Below are 27,896 nucleotides of genomic sequence, written 5' to 3'. Positions count from 1 at the left end.
GACTAAGACACAAATCATGATCTTTTTAGTACAAACAGTAAGATTCAGTACAATATATTGCTAGCTATATACACACAGACAAGGCAATTAAATTCTTCCTTTACGTGATAAAACTGTTGCTGTTTTGTTAGCGAAGACTACAAAGAGAGACATGCTATATAATTTTTTAGATATGAAATATATTCAGTAAAGAGGAAACCTTTAAACATGTTCAGCCAGACACTACCAAGTCTTAATTCAAGATATGGCCAAGAAATAGGTAAATAATTTCTAGATGTATTAACTATTAAATATAAAATATTCTTTTTTGAGTATGTATTCAAGGTTATGCCATGATAGGCCATCCTCACATGGTTTTAAATATGATATTTTTGTGTATTTTCACTACATAAATCAAATGCTGAAGGAGGAAGACTTGTCCTAATCGTAGCTCTGTTTAAACAAGAGAAAAGCCCTCTTCTCACAGGAACACTATAATCCTAGCAAGCCCTTACGTAAACCTGAATCCCAAATGAGGCCAGGTGCCAGCCTATTTCTGGAAGTGTTGATTTATACACATAATTTTCACCTATTAATTTTATTCAGGTAGAAAACATCTCATTTACATTTCATGTCAAACAAAATATCTTAATTTGCAGTTCCAGTACAGAATTAGTGTATCAATGTTAGGCCAGGTGCAGAACCTTGGTGGGGGGGAACAGAGGAGTGTGGTTCTTGCTTACCAGTATACTAATAGCCATTCACTCTTAATTCTTTAAATCATTGTATAGCAAGCTTATAAGAGAACTAACCAGTATTTCAGGACTACAAGTTCTTCTAGGTTGGAAAAAGTCATACAACTTCAAAATAGGTTTTTGTTTCCAGAAAAGATACTGTTTGTATTTGGAAGTCCCCTTCCGTCTGGTATGTAAATCCATCAGATATGCCGTGTTTTACTAATGAACTCATGAAATAGCACATTTTCTCGAGTCCATGCCAGTGCTACTTGCACCTCTGATGTTCTCTGTAAAGTAAGAGGAGAAGTCACTTGCTTGACATGCTCTATATTTCACAAGGTCAGACTAACTTAACTAAGGGCTAGCCAATCACATTCACTTGCAGGACAAAGGAGGGAAGCAAAGTTTCTTTGTCTGTTTCTTTGTCTTCCTTTAGAAATCACAAGTCTTGCTTAAATGCTCTTTCTCAAGGAATGTCACCCACCCCCATGCCACCCCCAGGAAGAGCATAGTCCCAGAAAGGAAGGGACTGTCTTCCAGCTCAGCCACAGTTACACCTTCCCGGCAGCAGCAGCAGGCACCTCTGCACTGCACTGCAGCCTGGCAGAGGACAGTGTAAGGTGGTCTCTAACAACTTACCAGCTAAAGGCTGAAATCCTGCTTCCACCAGATCCTCGTATATGTGCTTAACAGGATTCTGACGGGCCAGCAGCATACCATGTAACCAGATGAGCAACATTCTATTTCCATGTTCCTTGTAACTTTTTTTCCCTATGCAATACACAAAGCATTTGTCTGTTCCATGTGCTGGGAACAGGATATTTTGTGCTTTTGTACTTCTAGAGTTCCAAGAGGTTTTAAAACCTACTCATTTAACTATTCCCTTTCTTGCCCAGAAGCAAAATGATGACTGAGGCTTAAAAAGTTGTAAAAGCAGACAAACAAATTATAGTTTTATTCTAAGGCTACAGTAAAGGGAGAGAAAAGCTAATACACCTTAATACGATTTTTTCCTTTCATTTTTCCTCAATGTGTGGAAGTATATTGTGGAGTAGTAGTAAGCAAGTACAATGCATACTCTAGAAGTATGGCTTTCCCAGCACTTGAGGGGCCTGAAACCAAAAAATGCTGGTTTATGGCAGCTGTCAAGACAGGGCATGAACAAGGTCTTCTTGTCACGAGGTTTCCCAGTTCCTCACTTGCAGCATGACCTGCAAGACCCTTCCATGCCACTCACTGTTTCTGATTTCTAAAGATGAAGATTCCTTCAGGCAAAAAGGGAGAACAGAAGTGGCCTGTACTTCTACATCACCGCCACTCGAACCAGGGACAAAGCTTGTACCCACTCACTGCCCTTTTTCATTATTTGAATAAGAGCAGTATGGCCATTGTGAATCTGACACTCATGTAGTTTAAAAAGCCGCTCTGCCTTGTGGTTTTTATAGCTTACCTATTATGTCTAGCCATTCAGATATTGTTACCTGTCCATTGTTCTTCAATAGCTCTAATTTGTTCACCCGTGAACTTCCAGAGCAGGGCCAGTTTTTTCCATTCCTGGGGTTTTAACTGGTTATATGCTAGATTCCAAAGGGAAGAACGGATATGCTTGGTCTGTGTACTGTGATCTTGTTTGAAGGACAAGCTGAAGTCTGGCCCATCATCACTGTGAACTAGATGTTCCTGAAGAAGAAAGCAGATGATAAATGTTGTAATGAAGCTGGGAACTTCACTTAGAGAGCAGTGAACATTATGTCCTCTACAGCCACATGTAGCTCCTGACAAGTGATTGTTCAGTGCAGGTAAAGGAGCTGTGTTTGGCTAGTTGAGCTTTTTGGAAGATGTGTCAGCGTGGATGATGTTATTACAGTCGAAGTAGTATAACGTAAATGAATCCCACCTGTGTCTGTTCCTATGTCATATTAAGTTAAATTCAAAATAAACCACTTCCTTTCTCTGGCACTTGTTACACAATAGCAAGTAGCAGCAAGTCCCGTGCCAGTACTGCTGTGCTCATTGGCTCTGTCTACTTTGTATGCCATGTTTTGAACATGGTTGGGTTTCAAGCACAGCTCTTACTCTATTTTCTTGCTTCTAGAAGTATTGACTTCTACCTGAGAAGAGGCTAGGCACCATCAGCATGGTGCTGCTCAGGCTGTTCTGCCTCTGCCCATCAGCTCAGCTCGCCTGAAGTGGAGACAACCAGGTCATTTGGTGCCAGCATGAAGCCATTGGGTTTTGTGCATGGAGCCCCATTCAGCAAAGTGTCCAAGCACTGGTAAGCACATGTAGTTTGAACCTGGATCTAGTTTTATTGCCAGTGTAAGCAAAATTAGATAGAAAACAAAACCACAAGCACCCTCCAAATGAAAAGTGGTGTTGCTACCGTATGCATGATACAGGAGTGAAGGTATTGCTTCTTGTTTGGGCACCTCTGCGAAAGCAACATTTAGAATGTAGCAGTGATTTTAGCCTTAGCTGAGCAGTGCCCAGTGGAAAGCCTGTTTCCTAGTGTAGGTAAGCCTAAACTACTTTTGTATTTCTTTTTGTTTACATGCTAGTCTTGTTTCAAATAATTCTCCAAAGTGAAAAATGTCTTCAGGAAGTTGGTATGGGATTACAGAGCAGCTACTAAGCAAAAAAGGAAATGGCAGCATGCCACATTTTAAAATGCTAAGCATAAAATACTCCATTCCAGATAAAATTTAGAAAAATACAACAGCGTTGTTTACTAACCTTATGATAGTCTTGCAAGAAAAAAATAATCTTAGTTCAGTAACTAAGCTTTTTCATGTATGTTTGATTCCACTTTTCTAGTGCAGACTTTATTGCATGCTTCCTGATACATGCAAGGTGAGGGTCAGGGCATTCTACCAGGCAGCTTCAGGCTCTCCCTGGTTCAGAGGGGGTATAGAAAACCTCTGAGGTTTAGAAAAACAAAACCAACAAAAAACCTACAGGCAAACAAATAGAAAAAAGGGCAAATGGAAAGAACAAGGCACTCCCACACATTAGTGTCATGTGCACTTCCTCACAGCAACGTGACATTTCCTTTTGTAACTAATGCCTTGTCACAGATGGTAAGTCAGCTCAGTGTAACAAAAAGTTCTCAAAATAATGGTTCAAAACACTCTAGTTTCTTATATGGTAAAGCCACCTGAGCAACATTATATTCCATACCTGTAAGATCTAAGCAGCTGCCAAAGGCTGTGCTCGTAGTAATAGGATACAAACACTTTTGTTTCTATTCCCAACACCTGTGGAGCTCTTGAGGAAGACCATCTGCTTAGACATCTTCTCCTCAGGCAATTCAGTAAACAATGCTAAGAGTTAGGAGCATTAAGGGCTCACTGCTGTCAGACTTGTCATGTCTTCTTTGACAAGAGATTACTTCTAATTCCCCTTTTAAGCCAAAAGAAACAATCATGTACCTGACAACTCCAGCTGAACTGGTGCAAATCTAATATGCACAACACAGGGAGTTCATGGAGGTGGTTTTCATTATAGTTAATCTAGATGGGTGGTTTACCAGCACAATGCCCTGTAAAACGAAGTATCACGGATTTGGGCACATAGGGATGAAGTGGGGTGGTAAAAATGGCTAATTCATGTGCTGGCACTCGGGCAGGATCCATATGCTTATACCACCTAAGTGTGGGAGGCACTTGGCTAACCTGGTACAACAAACACTCCCTGACAGTAAGCAGGAGTGATAATGAAGTTAGATATTTGTGTGGCAGCTCAGCAATGAAGCACAGGAGCTGACAGTCGAGTGCATTCCTTTCGCTAGTCCTTTTGCCCTGGTTTGCTAGCTCTGGCGCTCACAGATTTACTTGCTTGACATAGATAAATTGTGTCAGCATCTTCTTTCTTGCAGGTTTTAGGGTGGATGCTACAAGAGATGTCTTATACTGCCTCACCAGGACCTGCTTCCAAACAAAAGGTGTACCTGAGAAATCTTAGGGGTTTTAAACTGTGTTGTGTCAAAATCATGACATGGAACCCACATAAACCAATTTATCAAGGCCAGTCTTGCAGCTTGCCAAAAGGAACCACCTCAGGCAAAAGGTGCTTCAGGATCGGAATCGGCTGTACTCCCTTAGTGTTTTCCTCAGTGTAATGAAGAGTGTTTCTTACCTGTTTCATGGCATAATACCTTTCTGCTTTAATGATCATATCTACAATGAGGGCATGATTGCTCCTTGATGCCACAGCTAGTGCAGTTTTTCCATGCTGAAAGCAGAAACAGTGAATCAGAACATTATCTCTTATATTTAGGATAAGTATATGATAGAAAAAACAGGAGGTTTGTTTACAGAGCCATATCCCTTCTCCTCGAGAAAATGTATTGCTAGTTTTATGGCTTCAGGGTAGCTACTGTGAAAGTTCTGTGCTTTGCAGGATCCCCTAGCCCTGAGTAGTCAATTTTTTCCTGCCTTGAATTACCCCTACAGAATTTCTGTTGAGGTACAGCTGCTCCAAGAAACATTCTACACTCAGACTCCTGCGTACTTCATACCAGCTTCTGGCTCCTCAGTCACTGCTTTCAAGTGCCTGCTGCAAGCCCTTGCACCTACAGGCTGAAAATACTACACACAGTCTGTTCCCATGTTATGATTAGACTGGCATTTCAGATAAGGGTAGGCTAGCAGGGCTGGAAACCTCCAACTTTTATGGCAAACCTGTCCTATTTCAGACGGTAAGAGAAACTGGCTCACAGAATCACAGAATACTTAGGGTTGGAAAGGACCTTAAGATCATCAAGTTCCAACCCCCCTGCCAAGAGGAAGAACACCTCACTCTAGACCATGTCGCCCAAGGGTTGGTCCAACCCAGCCTTGAACACTGCCAGGAATGGAGCACTCACAACTTCCCTGGGCAACCCATTCCAGTGCCTCACCACCCTTACAGTAAAGAACTTCCTTATATCCAATCTAAACTTCCTCTGAGTTTTAACCCGTTACCACTTGTCCTATCACTACAGTCCCTACTGAAGAGTCCCTCCCCAGCATCCCTATAGGCCCCCTTCAGATACTGGAAGGCTGCTATGAGGTCTCCACGCAGCCTTCTCCAGGATGAACAGCCCCAACTTCCTCAGCCTGTCTTCATACAGGAGGTGCTCCAGTCCCGTGATCATCCTCGTGGCCCTTCTCTGGACTTGTTCCAACAGTTCCATGTCCTTTTTATGTTGAGGACACCAGAACTGCACACAATACTCCAAGTGAGGTCTCACAAGAGCAGAGTAAAGGGGCAGGATCACCTCCTTCGACCTGCTGGTCACGCTCCTTTTGATGCAGCCCAGGATACGGTTGGCTTTCTGGGCTGCGAGTGCACACTGAAGCCGGCTCATGTTCATTTTCTCATCAACCAACACCCCCAAGTCCTTCTCCGCAGGGCTGCTCTGAATCTCTTCTCTGCCCAACCTGTAGCTGTGCCTGGGATTGCTCCCACCCAGGTGTAGGACCTTGCACTTGGCATGGTTAAACTTCATGAGGTTGGCATCAGCCCATCTCACAAGCATGTCAAGGTCCCTCTGGATGGCATTCCTTCCCTCCAGCGTATCAACCGAACCACACAGCTTGGTGTCATCGGCAAACTTGCTGAGGGCGCACTCAATCCCACTGTCCATGTCAGCGACAAAGATGTTGAACAAGACCGGTCCCAACACCGATCCCTGAGGGACACCACTCGTTACTGGTCTCCAGCTGGACATTGAGCCATTGACCACAACCCTTTGTGTGCTGCCATCTGGCCAGTTCTTTATCCACCGAGTGGTCCATCCATCAAATTGATGTCTCTCCAATTTAGAGACAAGGATGTCGTGTGGGACAGTGTAGAACCCTTTGCACAAGTCCAGGTAGATGACGTCAGCTGCTCTATCCCTGTCCATCAGTTCCGTAGCCCCATCATAGAAGGAATGAGAGTGTGGGAATTCTGTTCTTGTGACAACTGAAGTGAGGACACCGACTGTTTCAGCAAACAGGTGTTTTTCAAGTAGTACAGGCAGTCAAAGGAATTACAAGCCATTGCTTTAATTCTAGGTGCAGAGAACTGCAGCTGCCCACTTCCCTCTGCAATTATCTATTTTCAGCGAATTTGCACTGGTGGAACTGCCTCAGATTTAAGCATTCAGGTTATTCTCTTCATATCAAGTGATAGGCATTCTAGAAAATTAGGCCTAAAAGAAGCCAAGACCTTAATTAAAAGGTTCAGTAATTCAATTAGGAGGCATTTCAACTTTCCAGCTATTACAGAGTTCCCTTTTGAGTTCTGCCTCCAGGCTTTGCTCAAGATCATTCTAATTAGCCTGGTTTTAGAAAAGCATCACATTGGAATCCAAAGAATTTACCTTTCATAAAATTTTTATAGCACAGACATACTTTGTATGTGAAGAGTCCAGAGACCACAAGAGCTCCTTGGGACCCAGCCCTGGAAAGTGCTCTGTACTTCACAGAGAGGTGAAGGGGATGGGAAGAGGGGTTGTTTCTGGCCTCCTGTATTAATGCAGACACTGCTGGCATGCTACTGCACACATGGCACAGCAGTCTTGCACACCAGATTGTGTGCACAAGTCTCTGCACTACCAATGACAACCAACAACCATTATCTCTGCAGATGGGAGGGAGGAAGGAAGAGCTCCCAAGGGAGTTCATGACTCACACAGATGCATGACATGTTCTGGAGATCTGAGGACTCTTGCTGCCAGGGCACACAGGCCAGGAAAACTGTGCAATTTGAAGCTGGCTCCACTTTTCCTGCCTACTGTTCAGCGGGGATGGAAACATTTTTGGCACCTCGGCAGCGATTTGATTCAAGGAGAGCTGAACTTTCAAATGTTCCCAGAAGTGGCATGGCCTCAGGGGTGAACCAGCAAATGGGCAAGGGACAAGCTACTCCTAGAAATAAAACCAGAGCAGAAAGGTGACAGAACTTGTGCTGGCTGAGAACCACCTTCTCATGACATGTGCTGAACAATGTCAACTTGCTGTAATACTGAAGCACTACCCAGCCCAAAGGCTTGAGGTGCTTAAGATCAAAACAGGCAGTAAGAAGTAATTTTCTGTGCCTGCCCTTGGAATACGACTAGGTGGACGCAATTTTCCCATGGCAAAGGCACTAACTAAAGTAGACAAGATTTCATTCTGGGTTAGCCCACATGAGAACTGCAGCTCTCCAGCTAGTGTAGGTATGACTCTTAACGGCAAGGCTTAACTGATAAGGCATAACTCTTAACAATGCAGCATGATAAACACCAGATCTGTCAATCCAGTTATACAGAAAGTCAGTATAATGGTAACAGTATAAGAAGGGGAAGCTCAGTCTTGCAATAATTTAGCAGAATTTGTAAAAGCTGTATTTGGTACTTTGTCCTTTCGAAAGCACTTTGGCAGAGGCTCTTAGTTTTGGCACTTCTTCCAGCCATTCCTGCCCCTGTCTTTCCAGGCTGAACATCAGCAACAGGTCTAAGCACCCACTTGAGCAGACCTGGGATGTCTTCTCAAGGACACAGCACCATCACTTCCAGGTGGCCCAGAGGGGTAAAGGGAAACTCGCCATCGCTGCAGTTAGTGAAGCTGGCAGTACCTGTGCCTCTCCTGGCAATGAATGCTGCAGGGACACAGTTACAACAGCCACAGGCTGTTTTCCACTCCATAAGCCTAATCCTTTTTTCCAGCAGAGGTCTCTGGCAGCAGGGTTTTCACCCTTCAAACTATGGAGCTTGGAACCTCTTCACTAAAACCATTTCAGATCTCTGCAAGCTGTGTAATGCAATATAAAAAGGAGGCTTCCTTTGTAACAACTAACAGCTTTACTTAGGAAAGAGAACTGCCAGTAAGTGCTTTCTGCATCTCTGGGAAGAAAGTTGTAAAACAAAACATAAAATCACAATGTCCTTGCACATATGGGGAATGCAATCTACCTTATCCACAGCCCTGAGATCACAGCCAGCCTTCAGCAGCACTTCCACCAGCTCCATGTTGCCAAGATCAGCTGCCAGATGTAGTGGGGTTTCCTGCCTCTGTAATTAATGACACCAAATAAATACAGTAAGCCAAATTCTCTCTTAGAAATAGAGTGCTCATAATCTGAATCTGAAGAAGATTCACATGAGATGGCCTTGGAAAGAAAACACTGAACAGGATGAAATCATTTAGCTTCTGAGTGATCTACCTGCCAGTTTTGTTCCAGACAAACAAGACAGCATCTGGGATCTCTGCAGAAAAACCCGGCAGGAATTCCAGCTGGCTCAGGAAAAGGTCACTGTCATGCTCCTGTAATGTACTGTAATTTAACAAGCTTTCTTTCTTCCCTCTTAAAACAAGGTGGTTTGGACAGAGTGCTTCATGCAGCTGCCAACCCCCACCCATACTATCTCTCAAGTAACCTCTTCCCAGCTGAAATTCATACAAAGACAACTGGACATCCGTAATTTTCAACACTACAGCAGGGTTTGTTAGCCAGCGCTGCCACAAAATGGTGATATGTGTTGGAAGTCTACCAGCTCTGTAATGGGTTCAGTGAACCTTAAACCATGCAAGCACACACAAAGGGGGAAAAATTTAAAAAAAAAAAAAAAAGGATTAAACAAAACCAAATTATTAACAAGAACTACAGCTAAAGGGGCATTCAGCTTCAAGTCTAATCTTTAGGTCTGAAATGAGGGTTGTGTAGCCACTACAAGACTGCGTGCACCCAAATGAAACCTATTTATTTATCCTTCTGCAGAATATTAGAAATTCCAGCCATCTGTGGGTGTAATGCAGCAGCAAATAAGATATGTTGTCATTTGTGGAAGCCCTGCATATCTTCTGGACATATCCTGTAGCATGCTTCATGTGACACAGCATCCTTTTAGGTGGAAGGTTTTGTACCTGCACCTCTCTGATGTTGCAAGTCCACATTCTGCAGGTCTGATTAGAAAACTTTTGTTCTTTAAATCTTGACTTAAAGTTTGCAGAGTCAAACAGCAACACCTTATGAAGAAACACCAGCCTCAGGGTTCCGCCTTGGAGTGTCTCATCAGCTGTTCTAGGAATACACACTATGACACGTGACCTCATGAATCTCCCACTGCAATACACCCTACTTTCTTTGCTGCAGTAGTTCAGAGATATACGTGCAGCTAATGTATGTAACTCAGACATGCTAGGGACAAAGCATGGAACATTTCTAAATCATGTGCTCAAGAACAGAATTCTGTATTTTATGTGATAGAAGGACTCATTGTCATACTTGACTCAAGCCACTAACTACAGCCTCTGCTACTAAAATGTGTACAAATTAATCTTTAGCAATAAAATGATCAACAAGAAGAGGCAAACTACAGATTTCTCAAAGACTACTGGGGAGCATCCCCATCTGACATGTGAGAGTTCAGAGTGTGTTTCACCAACAGGGAGCCACAGTCCCCAGTGTGGGTGTGGGACTTGAGAGACCTGGTGGGTCTTCCCACAGCTGAGATGTAGGGCTGATGGAGAGGGGAGGAGATTCGCTTTGAAGGGACACAGCTGGCAGGCTGGTCTATACACAGCTGGTGTCTCAGTGTCTGCCCAATCCATTGCGGCCAGGGCACCAATGTACTACATCCACATGGCCAGTGTACAAACTTCTGCTACTGGCCATGAGACCTGGATGTCATTCAGATCTTTGGAGGCCTGGTTGTTGGCTAGGTTGCTGTAGACCACCTCCACCACCATTAACTCCCTTAAATACTGGATACCTTCTATGATAGTCTACTTGTCTTGCTGGTTTACAATACCTTCTTTGAGGAGCTACCTTGCATTCAAAGTGAACTGGGGAGCAGCCAGCTAGGCCTCCAAAGACTGCTGGTACCAAGCGGAAAGAAAAAGATCCTGGTAAAGGTGGAGAAAGCAGATGCCAATGTCCCTGGGTGACTTCCAACCACAAAACTTTCAGTTAACACCCAGACACACCAACTGATTCCACCAGACAGCTGTGACCTCATCCTTCAGTGTGATGTGTTGTGAGAAGCAGCTCTGGACCTTTGCTTAGTTGTGTCTCCTCCCAGGCTCTTGCTCAATCCCAGCCTATGCCCCGGGAGAAGCAGAGTGCAAAACAGAGAAGGCCTTGGTGCTGTGTAAGCACAGTTCAGTAACAGCTGAAACTCTGACTTACCAGCAGTGTTTTGGTCACAAATCTGAAACACAGCACACTATGGGTTGCTATTAAAAAATTAACTCCCTACCAGCTAAGTGACCCTCTGTACTGGGTTTCTGTCTGAGGTCAGTGCTGTTGAGACAATTTTGTCAGTTATTACACATGAACTGTAATACTTGAACAATCAGATATTTTCTGGGTACATAGCATTTTGCTATCCTTATCTTGCAGAAACAATACTAGCACAGCATGTACCAGTGACTAATACATATGCACACATGCAAAAAGATAAGGAGGGAACTGCCTCTTCCTTCCTATTTTTTTGTACCCTGAGCTCAGGAAGAAAAAAAAAATACAATGTATTTCAGGCAAAATCCACATAATCTCCTTGTTAGAAGTGATGTTATATTAATTCTCAGCTTTTCTTACGTGATTTAAGGAGTTTATATCATGATTGGCATCCAAGAGGCTTTTTACTACTGGTAGGTGGTTATTGATGACTGCTAAATGGAGAGGGGAATTCTTCTGCTGTGGAGGGAAAATAATAGACTATTATCCTTGGTATATTATTAGACGTCCATTTAAACAAGAAAGAGGTTTTTTTTAAAATCCACCCCTTGGAAAGGCGAGATGCTCTAGCAGACTTTCCAGACTGCAGAAAACACATCTGGAGGTGCAGAGCTACGCCAGACATGGTAGCCTGCTCCTGCAATGGCTCAGCAGCAGGTAAACAAATGCTAACCGAGGAACTTGGAAATGTTGAGTCCACGGACTGAGTATCAGTGTGTCACCACTTAGGAACACAGCAAGGTACTCCTCTGATGTATTTATACCTTGGATATGCTGCTACCCTTGGCTGACAATAGAGAGTTTAGGACAATGTTTCTGTTCCCCCAGAAAACTGGGTTTGCTCTTAGTTGAATAGGCTGGACGCAGATTTATTCTCTGCTGGGTAAACAGATGTCAAAATCTACTTTCCGGGAATAAACTCTTGTTAGATACCGCTGCTGGAACTATTCTTCATATGAAACTGACTTCCTGTCATATTTATACAAAGTAAATTACAGCTAGAAAGAAATTAATTTGGTTTTATTTTCTTTGAGAGATTACTATTAAAATAACTGAGGCACAGACACACCACCAGTCACAATCCAGCCATTAGATGGGCAAGATCACTTTGTATGTTGAACCTGTGAGTTGTCAGTTTCTTGTTAAACACAGCTAAAGAATAATCCCATACTAGTGCCATTGATGGGTGCCAGACACCTGTTCATTAGTGTCTTTATAAACCACAGCCATTTCTTCAGGGCTACGGAAAAGTAAAGCAAGCTTTTATGTAATGCTGCACTGGAAATGTTTCCAAAATGAAAGTTACAATTTTATGAGTTGCTTCTGCTACAGAAAGCCAAAGAGAACAGGCAGCACAACAACTACCTCATATTCAAATAAATAATTGCAGGCACATCATGAGTTCTTCCTTGATGACATTACACAACAGGCCAGTGATCATGGCATAAGTCACAAAGCCCAGTTGCTATTTTCATCCTGTATTGTAGAAGCAAAAACTAATTTCCTATACACAGAAAATCTCAGATGTAACAAAAACTGTCACATCTTAATTGAGACAAGATTTTTATACTAGAAATACCTCTTTCTTTTTAAACCCCTAAGAACAGTGGCAGATTTTGAAGGTATATGCTTTGAGTGCAGAGGGCAAAAGCACTCAAGTGTTTATTTACCTTGTATTTACCTTCACTCATAATCAGTTGAAAGTGTTAACTCTGCTCACAGCACACAGGGAGGCCTACATCACTGCTGCATAGTTCAAGCAGGGTTCTTCACTCATCTTAATGCCTGGTCCTTGGCTTAGCCTGACCATCTCTACACTGCACTACACCAATCTGCCCAAGTGCTCACTGGGTTTGTGCAACAGAACCTTGTCTTTTTTGGTCCATACATATTGCTAACCAACATCCATAAACCACATAATAACATGTCTAGTAAAAAATCAAGGAACTAGTCAACCTCCTTCAGCTGTCTAAATTCCAAAAGAAGGTCATAAAAGACAGGACAGGCTGAACAACAGAATGGTTAGACTGATATATGCTCACCTCAGGTTTAGGAACCAGGTCAATGTTCTTATCAATAAGAAAAGTAACCAAGGATAGATGTCCATTCTGAATTGCAACCTGCAAAGCACTGCTATTGTTCTGAAACAAATGATACATATAGCAAAAACTTACATTTTTGTTGCTGGAAGAAGAGTATTAAAGAGAGCTGTCAATATAGGATGATCTTTCACTTAAATTTGTGTTATTATCCCACTCCCAAAAAAAACTCCCTTTGACAAAATTATATAAACCGAAGTGGATCAGCCGTTAGCATGATGGTGGTTTTGTAAACACTGAAGGAACTTCCCATTTTTACTCTAACACAACAAACATGCTAAAACCAACAGTATTCTATAGTCCTCCTCAATGTCTTTTAAGAAACTGATGAATCAGCATTGCCAGCTGATTTATCTGTGCCATGGACAATGACAATGCCCACGTCTCCTCATCTATTACTTCAGTTTGACCTTTAACAAGCAAGTACAGTCACATTAACAAACTTTTAAAAATAAACCAGTAGAAAATTTTCAGTTAATTCTGCTAAAACAAACAAGCCCTCAGTCTGCTGGAATCATAAACTTCTCACAGCAGGCAGGCTAGCACCATTTAACAGATGTGAGCTGGACTAAAGTCTAGGAACCAGATGTGGAGAACAGGTTTGCCATCAGTTCAGTCATATATGCTGCCAAAAAGGAGGATTTTCAACCCTAGCTGGTTACATTTCCTAGTCGTATGTTTTACTGTTGGATGTACAGTAAATTAATGTCTCCACCACCGTACTCCATGAAATAAATCTATGCTATATTTCTTCCACATCAGTTTTATTCTGTTAGCACTCTTTACATCCCCAATTCTACTTTATTAATTAATATCTTTTTTTACCATTTCATAAAAATTAGCAGAGCAAATATACTGTTAGCACACACAGAAAAGAGAAGAGAAGGTCCTTCCCACAGGCCAGGATGTCCCACTACCTGTGTGCTGGTGCGATATTGTGTACATACTTGAGTTAGAACATTGATGTCACTTCCTGCTTCCAGCAAGAACTCAGCACATTTTTCATGACCTCCTTCAACAGACAAGTAAAATGGAGTTTCTCCATTCTAGACCAATAGAGAGAAAATGTCTGTTCCAATTTAAGACATGTGAGTGCAATGCTGTGACACAAAACAGGTTAGTTCAGTAAGACGTATCCAGCTCAACAGAAAAGGAGAGATGTTCACACAAGAACACAATCTGAATGCTCCGAAATTAACACTTAAATGAAATAGGCACTCACCAATACTTAAGTGGCAGATGGTATTTATGCAGACAGATGTCTGGTGAGGTTTATGATACAGATAGCTATTTCATAAATATTAATCACACTCTTAATGAAAGAAGATTGCAAGCAACAAGCACAGAAGCAAAGACAACAGGTAGCAATTTCTGCTTTTCAACTCCAAGCAACACTATTATCACACTAGCACATATCATCAGAACCAATTTTTGTCACTCTAATGCCATGGATTTGTGATGAATTCCCAACTCTGGTGCACTTTTAGCAGAAATAATCCTGTTACATACTTATTTGAAATCTTCTCACTCCCAAAGAGTCTCCAAGTCTCCATAGTGAATCTCTAAGGTAAGTTATATCAGCTGAACAATGATCTAATCACTGCTTCTCAACTCCTAAAATACACAAAACTTTACTGAAAGTTACTTTAGTGTTTTAGCATTCACAGAAGCATCAATAAATCCTGGTTCTTCTTTGCTTGAACTCCTGCCACCATTATTCTGGTAAACTTAATGTAGTGGTTTGCTCATGCTGAAAAAAGAGACCTGTTTATTCATGGAGCAGACCATCAGCTGGACAGGAAGGTCACACCACTAGCCAGGGCAAGACAGGGACACAAGAAGTACAAGTCTGAGTGCAGAAGCAACATTGTTAGACACGGCTTGGAAACAGCAGGGCTTCACATTTCAAAGGGATTCCCGTCCCTCAGAGCTTGCATAGCTGGAAATACATACAGTTTGGATAAGAGAACCCATCGACCCATGAATCTGTTGCTGATTAAGGAAGAGGAGGGCCGTGGGTATGAGTGGGCATTCATTTTGCGAGCTGAGCCAGCAGAACAGACTTCAGCTATGTGGCAACTTCAAATAGTGGGCATGCCAGCTGCAGCAAAACAAATTAACTTGCCTAGTTTATTCCAGCTGCCCCATAGGAGAAACAGAAGACATAAGGACTCTCTGCAAAGCAGGAAAGCCAAGTTGAGTAGTTAGTATGCATTCCCCTCCTTTACCCCTACTTTAGGCCTCAAAAATTAAGCTCATTAGTGCACCAGATCAAGGATGCAATTTTCACAGCTACTGTGCAATTTATGAATGTGCTGGCTGAGCTGAGCTCACTGGCGCTGATCTAGGAAAGAAAAAGTGGGTAGGCAGTGTCTGCTGCCAGTTCTGTGCAGTCAACTGAGATCAGATAATCAAGGTACAAACCTGAGATCTCTTTGCTGAGGTGTCTGTGATGGTATGTGCTGGGTGTGCACAATGAACTGCCTCAGTGAATAGCCTGAGAAACACCAGAGATGGTAAAGGAATTGGGATTACATAGCCAGAAATGCTGGAGGACAGGAAGCAAGGTGGAAGTTAGGCCCTCGTCTGTTTCTTTCTGCCAGTAGTTGTTCAAGGGCATGCGGGATGGATGGGAAGCCATTACGTGAGGAGTAAGGTACAGGGCAAGAGACAGTGAAGGAGTTAAAGGAGCTGAATTTATCGGAGAAGGTACAACAAAACAGGATGCAATGGTACTAGAAAAGCAGCTGAGGTATTGAAATCTTCTCAGTGCAATACTTATTTATTTATTTATTTGCTTTTAGTTGATCTTTCAAATCTCTGTGTATTTCAGTAAATTCTGTGCCCTTACCTCATTGAGGTCATTTATTTCCCCCCACTGTTCCAGCAGAATTTTTACAACTTCACTGTGACCATTTTTGGCTGCTAGATGCAATGCTGTGTTTCCCTCCTTGAAATTGAAATGTCAAATAGTATGTTATGAAACAAAAATGAAGTCATAAGAATGAAGTTAAAACATCAAGTAAAAGCAATACAAAGCCTTTTGGTTTTTATGTACATCTCTCTTTTACATACAAGGAGAAGCATGTTCCAAGATTAAGACTGAAACGACAGGGGCCTTTTCATCTGTATGCAAACATGATCCTGCTGGTTAGCTAGTTGTCCTATATTGTGAAAACTGTAGTGTATGCCCAGGGAAAAGACCTGAAATTCTACCTCCTAAAGAATAATCAGAAGAAAACTTTGGGTACTGTTTCTACAATGTTGAGAATAACACCAAGCCCTCAAGATCACTGATTTAAAGATTAATGGCCAAAACCTAGGTAAGTGTATAGAAACTTGTAGTGCCTTTGATGCCAACATGGCAATCTTCAATCTCCTTCACCATCAATACAATTTCTCACTAGCTAATTAAGAAAAAACCCTCACACACCAGCAAACAAATAAAACCACAGAGCAAGTTCAGGAAGAGCATTAGGATTTGAGCTAAAAGACCATGCTGGAACAAGAAGGAGTATCAAACTGGCTAAAAGAACGCTGAAGCTGCAATTTCAAAGACTCCTAAGCATCAGAGAAATTAGAGTCCAGAACAGCTTTCTGTTCACAGCTTGGGGGAGATGGGGGTGGAGGGCAGAGGAAGTCCTTTCAGTGATTATGGATACACTGTGATTGCTTTTAGGAGATGATTTTCTGCCCTGGCTTCTCATCTACTTACGCTATAGGATCACATTTGCTTTCCATCATTGCTGTTTATACCTTCAGCCTGCTAGATGTCTGGGACAACACTGTCTTCTAACATCTGCTGATAAACTCCTTAGCATGTAGAGCTCTGGGTTACACTGCAGCTTTTAAACTATTACCAGAATACCAAGAAAAACACCATCACTTCCTGGGTGCTTACTTATATGGTTCTATTAATACAGTATCTGTCCATTTCATAGTTTTAATGTCTTTTATCCTTGCAATGCCTCAGATGAGGAGAAATACCAACTTGCTCATTCCACATATATTGAGTAAGGAAACTTTGAAAGACATTTAGATACCTTAAAATGCAGTGTCAGAAGCAAACTCAGATAAAAGTATTAAGACACTTCTGAAAAATCCTCATAGGTGTTTGTTTGCATCCTGACATATTTAAACACCTTTGAAAAATTAGTCACGTGGGATTTAGCAGTGACAGAAAGAAACAGTCAAGCAGAGTGAAAAACAGAAATATGATCTCCCAGTACAGAGGCTAAAACACCTTAATTACCAGCCTTTCCCACTTGTCCCAACAGACAGCATATGCTGTCATAGTAGTCATGTATGTCATACTTTACATGCACTACTTATGCATATGGAAAAGTCTTCTGGCAGTAAGACAAGAAGTCCCACTGCCTTCCCTTAATTACTGAAGAATCATCACCCATGTGTTTGTTTGTCCAATGAATATCATTACCAGCACATCTGTATAGCTTATCCACAATACTTGATTGCATAGTAACTACACTGAAATGAAGTAATCTTTCTTAAGCATGTATTTAGTTGTACTTCTGTGAAAAAGAAGCCTTTACCTTATCTTTTTCAGACGTAAACAGCTTCAGAGTAATCAAATTGTTTATCATGTCAACATGGCCTTTTTCAGATGCCAGAAGGAATGGCTTTTTACCATTCTAGAAAACAAAGAAACAGTGTTATTGAAAATAAAAATACTTGCTTTCAGATACTAGATATATGGCCTGCATATGTGTATTAAAAATTATATATGATTAAGTAGATTAAAAAAGTAGATGTACACAAGAGTAAGAATTTTTAAAAATTGCAATATTTAGTGTGAAAAACCAGACTACACATCTTGCATGCGCTGAAGAAAACATCTGAAAACTGTTCAGAAATGGTGACAAGGTAGAAAATGTGCTAAAAATATTTAATTATTCTCAGTATGAAAATATTTATCAGAAGAACAGTGTCATTAAGAGTCTGAGGATGCTCAGAAACAGCCAGTGAAGAAGTTGCAAGATTCATTTCCATGGCATAACATGATCTGAATTCTGCAAGAACAGACCAGAACAATCGTATCTTGGATGTTTTATCCAGGAGGTCTGAATTCAGTGCTCTGCATTGTGGGTTTTTTGGTGGTGGTTAAACTAACAAAAAATTTTCCAGCTGTTTACAGCTCAACTGCAGAAAGTTATCCTGATATAAAACCATACCACTGGTCAGAAAGTGGGGCCATCTAATCAAATAACTAGATGGCTTCACTACCTTATAGTCGCCTATATTAAATGTCTCAGAAAAAAGAAAATGCAAGCAACTAATAGATAATTATGAAATAACCTCAACATAAAGAAGATTCTTCGTCACCTTTCTTTTCCCAAGTCCTAGGCCACAAAGGTTTCTTTTGTTAAATTAACTCTGTGCCTTGTCTTATGTGGAAAAAATTCAGAATTTTGCATCATTGGGTCAACAAGTCTTAAAAAAAAAAATAGGGAACCTTTGTTCTGTTGTTGAGAGATCCTACAAGAATAAATTTCCTCACGTAAAGATAAAATACCCTACTTAGCCAAGTAAGCCTTCAAAGCAAGATCCCTAAGCTCTGGGAAGGAAAACTTAAAACGCAGCAAACCTGATGAAGACAATGCCCTGGCACTGTTACACAGCTAGTGCACTTCTGCTGAATGGCTACACATAGTTTTATGTTCTGTGTTGGTGCAATATTCCCATGTTGGCCTTGACTGGCAGGTTTTGGTAAGGACGGGGGGCTGCAGGGTGAACTGTGTGGGAGGAGGTCAGAGGCTGCCTTATTCTGGTCACAGCCATTTCCAGATGGCTCCACAAGGCACAAAACTGACACAGTATTAACCACGTGTCAGCACTCAAGCCATCAGAGGAGTGCCTGATGGCTCGGTGAAAATGCATTTAAGAAAGGCTGGTCACTGCTAGGGGGAGGATGCACAAAGGAAGGTACAGGAGGAAATACGAGAGGATGTGAGAGGAGACTCAGGAGAAGGTACACCCACAGGGTGACTGTAGCCCACAAAAGAACCCTTGCTAGAACAGACAAAAAGAGTAAGAAACGAAGAGTGAAAATATAGGAATGGATTGAAAAAAAAATCAATCTCCTCTGCTTTCCACCACCTCACGGATGGGACTGAGCATCACATTCAGTGAAAGCAAGGGAAGCATGGCAGGAGAGGTGTCTGGAGTTCAGCTGAGACAGCCAGAAAGGGAGGAAAAGTGTTTTCACTAAGTGCTTGTCTGGCCGTTTGTTTTACTTGTTTCTTAATACCCAAATCAATAATTAAATGCTTATATAGCTGGCAGTAAAATAAATTCATTGAAATTCTCAAGTCAAGATTGTTTTGCCCACAACAGATGCCTCATGACATCTAGAAATAAACAAAAAGAAACATACTGTACCCTATCAGGCTTGTTCAAGTCATTCAGGTGGAGATCTTGGAGAACATAATCAACTATTTTAACGCTGTTGTTCTGAGCTGCAAAGTGCAATACATTCATTCCTTCCTGAAAAGCCATAAGCAACTCTTTAAGAACAAGTCTGATTTCTTTTTTCCAGCATAAACACGTTTAGAGCTGGTAAAAATTTGTAACCAACAAACCTCATTCTTAGCCTTTTGATCAGCTCCCGCTTTAACTAATTTTCGCATTATATCCAGATTTCCAGTCCAAGCAGCAAGATGAATCACTGTCAGGCCGTGCTTCAAATAAAATGATACAGGCAGAAATTACCACCAGAATACCTCATGCCAAATTTCTTTAAATCTTTTTTTCTTAATTCAATGTACAAGTGGGTTCTGCTCTGTCGGCTCTTAGAAAATCAGTATTAACACCTGGCAGTGTGAGTGGGATTCATTTCAGTTACGTTAAGCTAAATGTCGTGCGTCAAGACCTAGCTAAATGTTCAGGCTGCCCCTCTTCTTAACAAAAGGTCTTCCAGGAAAGGACTGATCTTATTTTGTGATGGAGGAATTAAATAGTCCCTGGAAATTATTTCCTTTTACCAGAAACCACTAGCACTGGCTGCGGTGGGTGACATTTCAGGTATCATTTGTAATGACTGTACTTCTGTGAGTCACCATAATTTGCTAGTTAGCCCGGTTTTTTAAGTTCCCTTGTCTTTCAAAGTCTCTTGAAAAGTTCTTTTTCTACAGGAAAAAAGAATAGCTCTGTTGTTAACTTCTTTAGAGCCAACAGGAATAGAGATATAGAACTTCCAGCCAGTGTTCTCCATCTTTGCCACAGATGACTCTAGCTTTTCCGCATCTCTTATCATAGAATCATAGAATCATAGAATCACCTTCCTCAGTTTGTGTGTACTGTGTTCAGGTGCAGCAGCATACATCATGGCTCATTGTGCTATGTGCTGTGTAAATACAAGACATTTCTATGCCACCATAAAAACACCTGGTCTAAGAGATGAAATCAGAGGAATATAAACATAGCAAGAGGGAGAAAGGCGTTCCCTTAGCAGCTATAACCTCACCCAGTTATATAAATAGGCTGACTTCCACCTCTAATGGAGAACAGGAACAGTTTTTATGCTTGTTGGTATAACACTTTGGAGAGCAGGATGCTTGCCATGACAGGGGACAGGGGGGAAACGTAAATGATTTGTCTATTTGCATTATTCAGTTCACTGGAAAACTCCTAGTTTGAATAGCCTGTTTATTAATAACATACCATACATTTGGTTTTAATATCTGAATAAATCCTGCACTGTGGATCACCATCTGGCCCAACCAAATCAGCCATACACTGCTAAACTCTTAATGTCTTGGAATCTGCAGAGTGGTTGACAGTTTTGCATTAAGCTACTCACATAAAAATGGAAGGGAAGAGCACAAGGTGTTACTTTCTGAACTCCTAGCAATCTCCAGAGCTATTTTTTACTTTCAGTGACTGCTTTCATATAAAGTGGCCAGTGATTAACACACAGCTACCACAGATGGTATATTTGCACAAGTCACTTCAACCACCCTTGTGCTCACTCAAGTATGCAGCGCAGCCAAAGCTCTGGGCAATGCATTTCATCTCTAATATTTTTCCTTATAAACATGTGCAGTCTTAAGACAAACTGAAGATTTTACACAAGCACTTAATTTTGTAAAACAGGGAGCATGAGGCAAATACCAACCTTCCCCCTAAGATGTTCCTACACAGTGTGACTCAAAACATGTAAAACAGCTTACCTGATCTGCCATATCAAGTCTAGCTTTGTGATGGAGAAGAAAATCCACTACTGATACATGACTTCTCGCAACAGCAAAATGGAATGCAGTGCGCTTCAGCTGAAATAAGCAAAGCTTTGGTTGTCAGGTCCATAATACAGGTCTTTTCCTTGTGCAGGTGATCAGGATTTCTGAATTCTCTGATTAATAAATGTACTTGTTAATACATATATATTTATATATTTCTCTTTCAACAGCTATGCTTGGTCTTTATCTGCATTTTTGTTCCCTCGGGTGGAACTGAGGCATTGATCTTAAAGATTTCTTGTAGAACCAGAATGATTTAGTTTCTCTACATAGCATCGTCCCTTCCTGATATGTCAAAATGTGATTAAGTAATCATATCCTCCCTAGAGGAGATGCATGCAGTACAAAAGCATCCATGTTTACTATTTTATTATATGGTTTAATTTGAAAAGCTGACAACTAGATTTATACAATTAGATTTGCTTTTGGTATCTTCCTTCCTTTTTATTATCTCTCTGCAATGCATGATAAGATTCTTCCCCTACTCAGTTACCTTGCCAGACTGAGTCATTATGCATGTAGATGAAAGCTTCCAGTTGCCAACAGTGAGTAATTTTACACAGGTGAATAGCTTCAGTGCTTCTAAGGAACACTTGATTAATTTTCCTTTAAAGTAATTTATGGTGTGAATTTAAAAAAGGATTGGTTAAATTGCATCAAACTTTAGTGGAGAGAGTTTTGCTTCCAGTTAAAGTTAACAGAATTGGGTTTAACAAAATTCATTGAGAGTTTACATGCCAAGGATACAGAAGTGATTTAACCAGCTAACTTTAAAAGTAAGTTTGGATTTGTTATCTTAAGCACCTATGCAGACCAGCTGACTTATCCATGTATAAGTTTAAATTTACAGTTTATATGCATTAAAATAATTCAAAGGTGGGATTTATGACATGCATTTATGCCAGAAAAACCCTCTTGCACAGAAATAGTTCTATCAACAAAACTCACCTTTTGGCAGCCTGGTTTATTTGCCTTGGCAGTGCAGGGGCAGGAATGATCAATGTGAACAAAAGAAAAGTTTTGCCAGTATAAGCTACATCACCCCTAGGAGAATCAATCAATGCTCAACACCCATGCAGCTATGCTAGTAAATCTCATGTACTATTGGTCTGATTTTAGAATGACAGAGTAAAGATTCAAACTGCTGGGCTGGAAAAGTATTCAGTTTAATTTCCTGGGTTCTGGAAAGCAATAAGGAAGAAAGAACATTTTAAAAGTGACTTTTTAGAGTACTATGTAATTGATGGGAACACTCTCATTGTTCAAGAGTTTACTGAGAAGTTTTTTCTTCCTCTCTTTCTCATAAACAAACCAAGCAATGCATCTGTGCTATTTCCACAATTCCCCATGGGAAAATATGCACATGGGCATGGGAAGCAAGGTTTTTCAGAACTGATGGTTAAGTAACACTTGATAGTCATGGGTAGATGATTTATACATAGCCACTGAGGGCAAACTGTTCTCCACAACTCCCAGATTAATATCATGACAGCTCCATTGCTGTTGAATTACTTCTCTTGTGGAACACAGCACTACATTTTGTTACTGTGAAGTACAGATCCTCATAATTCAGGCCTAGAGCTGATATCAGCACAAGAAACGCATTTTCATCTGTCTAGGGTAAATCTGAACTCTGAACTCAGCCTGGGGCCAGTGGGTGTGGTAGAACACTCCTGTGGTTCCATACAAACTGAATGGAAACACTTCACACTTGAAATTTGTAATGCTAGCAGCATAAATTCATTCTCAAAGTGACTGTGAGGTTAAGTCCTCTTACTCTGAAACATGGGGAATTCAAGAAATTAGAACACAAAGTAAATAGTAAATCAGAGACCACAGTTCAGAAGTCCTTAGTTCCTAAGGACTGAGTTCCTTAGTCCCTGTGACACACAGACTAGTGGTTAAAGACCTGTGAGCTACACTGCACAAGTCCTACTGAACATTCTGGATGCATAAAATATTTCTTAATGAGGTCCTAGTGGGGACTCTGCAGCATCACTACCTTGCAGTTGACACTACCTTGCTGTCATTCCACTATGAAATGCCAAGAAGTCATATTACAGATCTGTTACCTGTCAGATGCTTCATACTCACAGTATCTACAGCATTTATATTAATATTCTTTTTAAACAGCTTTTCCATGGTTTCCAGATTGTTCATTTTAGCAGCATATTGAAATTCTCTCTCATCTGGCAATACTGTGGAAAAACATGATGAAAAAATTGTATTATTAAAAAAATAGCCATAACCAACATAAGAAATTATGGTACTGTTCTTACTTTCTGTTATTTGTCCTGATTACATATGTTATGAAAATCATTTGCTTTTCTCATGATAGAGGTGTTCCAGGATTACCTTTTTCTCCTCTAGAGACATCTGGCTAATGTTTCGAGTTCCAACTTCTAAGTGCAAAGAGGCAGACTTTTCACAGCATGGATTACTATTATTCGCGCTGCTCACAGGAACAGGAGTTAATTTATAAGGCTCTGGCATCTAAATGGGTCCCAAAATATTTTACTGGCACAAAACAGTACAAATGGAAGCATTTATTTCCTATTATTGGAAAAGTTGGTCTGTTTGAAAACAGAACACATCACCAAAATACATAAAAATGTAAAACAGTAACCAAATGGTATGATCCAACTGGAAACAAAACAAGCCCCCCCAAACAATCAAACAAATCAGCGGTTTCATGGGGGGTGGGAAGAGGGTGTGTTGAAAGAGATATGTACTTGAACTCAAAATTTGGCTACTCTGTGGAATTTACTATTAAATTGGGACCTTCCTTTAATATCTAAACCTAAAAATGAATATCCGTTTGGTCAATTGAAGTAGCTGCAGTGTGCATTTAGACTCATAATATTCAGTAACTTTGGAAAATAAAATTCCAATGTCTAATAACTGGTTTAGCTAACTTAGAGGTAAGAGTATGTCTTATGTTCCTACCTTAGCATTTAATGAAACATTTACAATAAATTAGTGTAGCAAAATGTTAGTAGATATTTTTAATTTCGTAGGATATAACACTTTAAAAGTTAATTGCTTAGGTATCTTCTGTCTAGACTATTTTGGCCTGAAAGCCACTTGTCCAATGATATCGCCAAAGAGGACAGCAGTCTCTGTTGAGCTAGAAACTGCAGCAATTATCTGTTCCTTAGAGACCTCTCATGAAAGTTCATCCTACTGCATTATGTCTAAGTTCATTAATGCCAAATGAGAATACAGCTTGAAGTATTATAATTGCAGAGCATACTAAGGAAAATCAGTATGACATTCACTTAATGCCATTCTACATGATTATTATCTCAGTGGAAATAATTGCAGTTGTACTATACATAATGAGCTAGAAATTAAACTGGACATTTTCAGAACTGTTTTCAGCTTTCCTATAACATTATCCAATCACCTCTAACAACAAAAGCATCCTCCCAAAATCCTCTGAAAATCACAGAATACACTACACAAAGCCGGTGACAAGGAGAGTGGCTGACAGCAACATCAGCATCATGAACAGGGATCTTTGCAGAGTAAGTATCTCACTTGTTGTGATACAAGTGTGTTTTCATAGTCTGCACTCTAAAGAACTATCCAGCAGGGCTTTCACTATCTAGATTTCAAACACTGGTAAAACAACGGTCATAGGGTATCTTGCTCAAAGCAATTTTGGTCAAACATGAAAACACAAAATGCAGGGCACCAATTAGCTGCAACTAGTTGCAATTAGGCCATATTCATTCCTACTGCCTGCTGCTGAGCACTCATACATGTATCTTGCACGAGGATGCAAAGATAAATGCTGCTGCATCTCAGGACAACCTGGCCCAGTGGAAGGTGTCCCTCCCCACAGGCAGGAGGATTGGAACTTGGTGATCTTAAGGTCCTTTTCAACCCTAACATGAACATTCTGTGATTCAGGAACAACAGTTTACTTGCACTGCCTTCAAGAAAAAAGAATTATATTTCTTTACTGTATCTGCATTTTGTTGTGGTTCTGACAAAGTATTAATAACTGATCTTTTCTCTCCTGTCCCAGAAGTCACAAAAAAATAAAGGCCTTTTGCTCTGGGTGTGTTTTTCCTTAATACATCTTAACTCAGGCATTAAGAGCAGTGGCAATCCAGAGACACTATGGCACCGACTAGCTGCATAACCTTTTGCTGCTCTTGAAAAATAATTTTTTTATGCATGAAATTACAGCAGTATAGAGCTGTCAGACTACAAATTCCTGGAAGCCTTCTATCCAAGCTGTGGTATCCACGATTTGGCAGACCATGCGTTATTAGAAATCACTCTATTTTCATGTGACAGCAGCAACTGATTATGTATTTGTGGCTGTCAGTCTTTTTGGGTGGTTATTTTCTTTGGCTTCATACAAAATGTCTGGCTCATTGCCCTACAGGTTCTATTGTAACTATATAATTAGAAAATAGATTCAATTTTTCTTTTGAGCTAATAAAGTAGTAATTTTCACTTCATTTCCTTTGTAGAGGGTCCGGTCCGTGGCAAATTGAACATCCTAACATTTCTTCTCTCTTGGAAGGGAAAGGAAGTAAAAAGAAAAGTAAATCACTTCGTTGACCTGAAAACAGAATGTCTTCTTCACAGAAACTCAAGCTCTGAAGTACCTTCAATTTTTCTTTCCTCATATTTACATCTGATTTTAGTGGCCTTAATCTGTCTTTCAGTAATAACACAAATAAGGATGACTTCCCATGGAGTAAAAGAGCGCACCAGAGGTTTCAATACTCATCAGCAATGGAAATTTTTCCACCTCCCTACCCCTGCTCCTTTCTTAATTTCCTGTTGTAGTCATTCACAAGATGAAATCTGTCATTGTCTCAAAAAGCACTAAATTGTCTCAAAATTGCTAAACAGGAACTTGAATTGGCTGAAGAGTTCCAAGGAGAAAAAATACAGAAATATGAACAATATTCAGATTCAAATAACAAAAATATTTATTTTTTTCTAAAAATTAAATAAAATATTTAATACTTTGGTAATATTTCCTTCTACATTTTCTTGTTACTGGAAATACAATGACAGGGGCAAAGCAGGTATTTCATTAAGTCATGAAGGGTCTTTTTCTAGAATAATTGTTTTCCAGTTCAAAGAAGCAATGGGAAGAACTACCTATTGAGTCCAACTGTACTTTTATTTGTTTCTTTTCTATCTGCCCTCTTTGCCAGCCTGGAATCAGAAAGCACGGTGCAGGAGGACGGCTTCTGGCTGTCATGCTGTGATCACAGGACAGGGCTGCGGCAGGACTGAAAAATTACCACTCAGTTTGCACAAATTAATGTGTTTTTAGTAGTTGCAGCCCAGGCCAGAGTGGGCTTTTCTTTCACAAGCCGGTTTGCGTGCTGAATCCTCACCGGGAGTTGTGCTGCTGAGGGCAAGGCCACAAGACTGACTGAATCCCAGAACAGGGGTGCTGGTCAGCTGTGTTACTGCTGGCAGGTGCTCAGCCCCAGGGATGTGACTAACTCCAGCGACCCCCCTCAGACCACTGCGGGGTGCAGGTAAAGCGGGCATTGTGCAGTTCACGGAAAGCACAGGTGCCAAACCCCAGCTCCCAACCCCACATCCACACATCCTTGCTGATGTCTTCTACTACATATAAAGCAGCTCACATTTAATCTCTTCCTTCCCCCCCAATCCCTTTTGTTCCATGGTTGAGGCAAAAGGGGGTTGGGGTGGGCCCCACCATCCTGGCACCCTGACAGGGCAGCCTTGCCTCTGACCCCCACACACTCACGGCCATCATGGCTGGCTGCGGTGGCTCCATGTGTGGCCTTCTTCCCGGCATGGAGCAGGTGGTTCAGCCCCTTCATCGCTGTCCTCGCCTCTTCTTCCTCCTCACACAAGGGAACGGGCCCAGGTCGGGTGCTGAGGGAGGTGCCCTTCACTGGCCCTGACAAACCGGTTCTTGGGGCCCAAGCTTTGAGCAGAGCACACCCAGGCAAGGCCCAGCACCCCTTGCGGGTGTGCCTGCAGCAGCACCCGGCACTGGGACACAGCGCCCAGGGAGGGAGAGGTGCTAAGCAGCCTTAGGAATTCATTTTAAAAGAAACCAGGCACTAGCTACACAGGATTTCTTGACATGGTTTGGACTAGATGACCTTTGAAGATCCCTTTCAACCCAAACTATTCTGTGACTCTATTCAGCCTGGAGAAGACTCCTAGCAGACTTTCAATCCTTAAAAGGGGCCAATAAAAAGGATGGGATGATTCTATGAACTAGCTAGGCACTGAACAGGGTCACGCTTGCACAATCCCCCCAAGATCTTCTCTAGCATTACATGCAGATAGCAGTCTGCACCAACAGATGCACTCACAAGACAAAAAAATAATCCTCGTTGCTTAAGTGATTCCCCTATCATCTCACAAACGAGGCAGTTTTGAAAAGCAATGCCACAAGTACATAGGTACAGACACACAGAGACATTGCAGCTCACACAGGAGCCCCAGAACCAGGCGACTTGTCACCAATTACAGGGTAGTCATGGAGCTCTCTGCAAAGCTAAAAGTTATTTCAGGGAAAATCCCTCTTGGCAGTTATTCTTGCTGCTGTCAACCAGTGTTCAATGGAGTGGAGGGGGTCACATTCCCTGTGCCCTTGCACGCTTGATACAGCCTTGGGA

The 27,896-nt window shown here is 41.2% G+C and overlaps 1 protein-coding gene across 7 annotated transcripts; it reads right to left on the bottom strand.

Moving 5' to 3' along the window:
- Window positions 1-741: 741 nt before the first annotated feature.
- ANKDD1B (ankyrin repeat and death domain containing 1B) lies at window positions 742-27,224 on the bottom strand. Of its 7 annotated transcripts, none has more exons than XM_057430963.1 (15): window positions 27,011-27,224; window positions 23,350-23,453; window positions 21,190-21,288; window positions 19,600-19,698; window positions 19,400-19,504; window positions 17,554-17,652; window positions 15,852-15,950; window positions 13,918-14,046; window positions 12,944-13,042; window positions 11,262-11,360; window positions 8,635-8,733; window positions 4,851-4,946; window positions 2,234-2,396; window positions 1,356-1,487; window positions 742-1,003 (listed from the first exon to the last, which is right to left on the bottom strand). In XM_057430963.1, exons 1-15 carry the CDS (start codon window positions 27,084-27,086, stop codon window positions 945-947), a joined length of 1,557 nt encoding a protein of 518 aa, XP_057286946.1. In that variant the 5' UTR covers window positions 27,087-27,224; the 3' UTR covers window positions 742-944. The 7 variants fall into 7 exon arrangements, with proteins under 7 accessions (XP_057286946.1, XP_057286943.1, XP_057286944.1 ...); XM_057430960.1 differs by having other exon boundaries at window positions 2,198-2,396; window positions 27,011-27,220; XM_057430961.1 differs by having other exon boundaries at window positions 2,198-2,396; window positions 11,262-11,357; window positions 27,011-27,220.
- Window positions 27,225-27,896: the final 672 nt, after the last annotated feature.

The sequence above is a fragment of the Pezoporus wallicus genome, unplaced genomic scaffold (assembly GCF_028554395.1).
Source record: "Pezoporus wallicus isolate ANWC-B61680 ecotype Strahan unplaced genomic scaffold, APGP_CSIRO_Pwel_v1 contig_10706, whole genome shotgun sequence".
Classification (NCBI taxonomy): Eukaryota; Metazoa; Chordata; class Aves; order Psittaciformes; family Psittacidae; genus Pezoporus; species Pezoporus wallicus.
This window is presented reverse-complemented; position numbering and strand designations above follow the sequence as displayed.

What these genes read in the sequence shown, in the direction of transcription:
- ANKDD1B (XM_057430960.1), bottom strand. Translation starts at nt 27,086, where the DNA reads ATGAAGGGGCTGAACCACCTGCTCCATGCCGGGAAGAAGGCCACACAT. An exon ending in ATATAAATGCTGTAGATACT is followed by an intron (nt 21,289 to 23,349) that starts GTGAGTATGAAG and finishes TGCTTATTTCAG; the next exon opens with CTGAAGCGCACTGCATTCCA. An exon ending in AGGATTTCAGCCTTTAGCTG is followed by an intron (nt 1,004 to 1,355) that starts GTAAGTTGTTAG and finishes CTTACTTTACAG; the next exon opens with AGAACATCAGAGGTGCAAGT.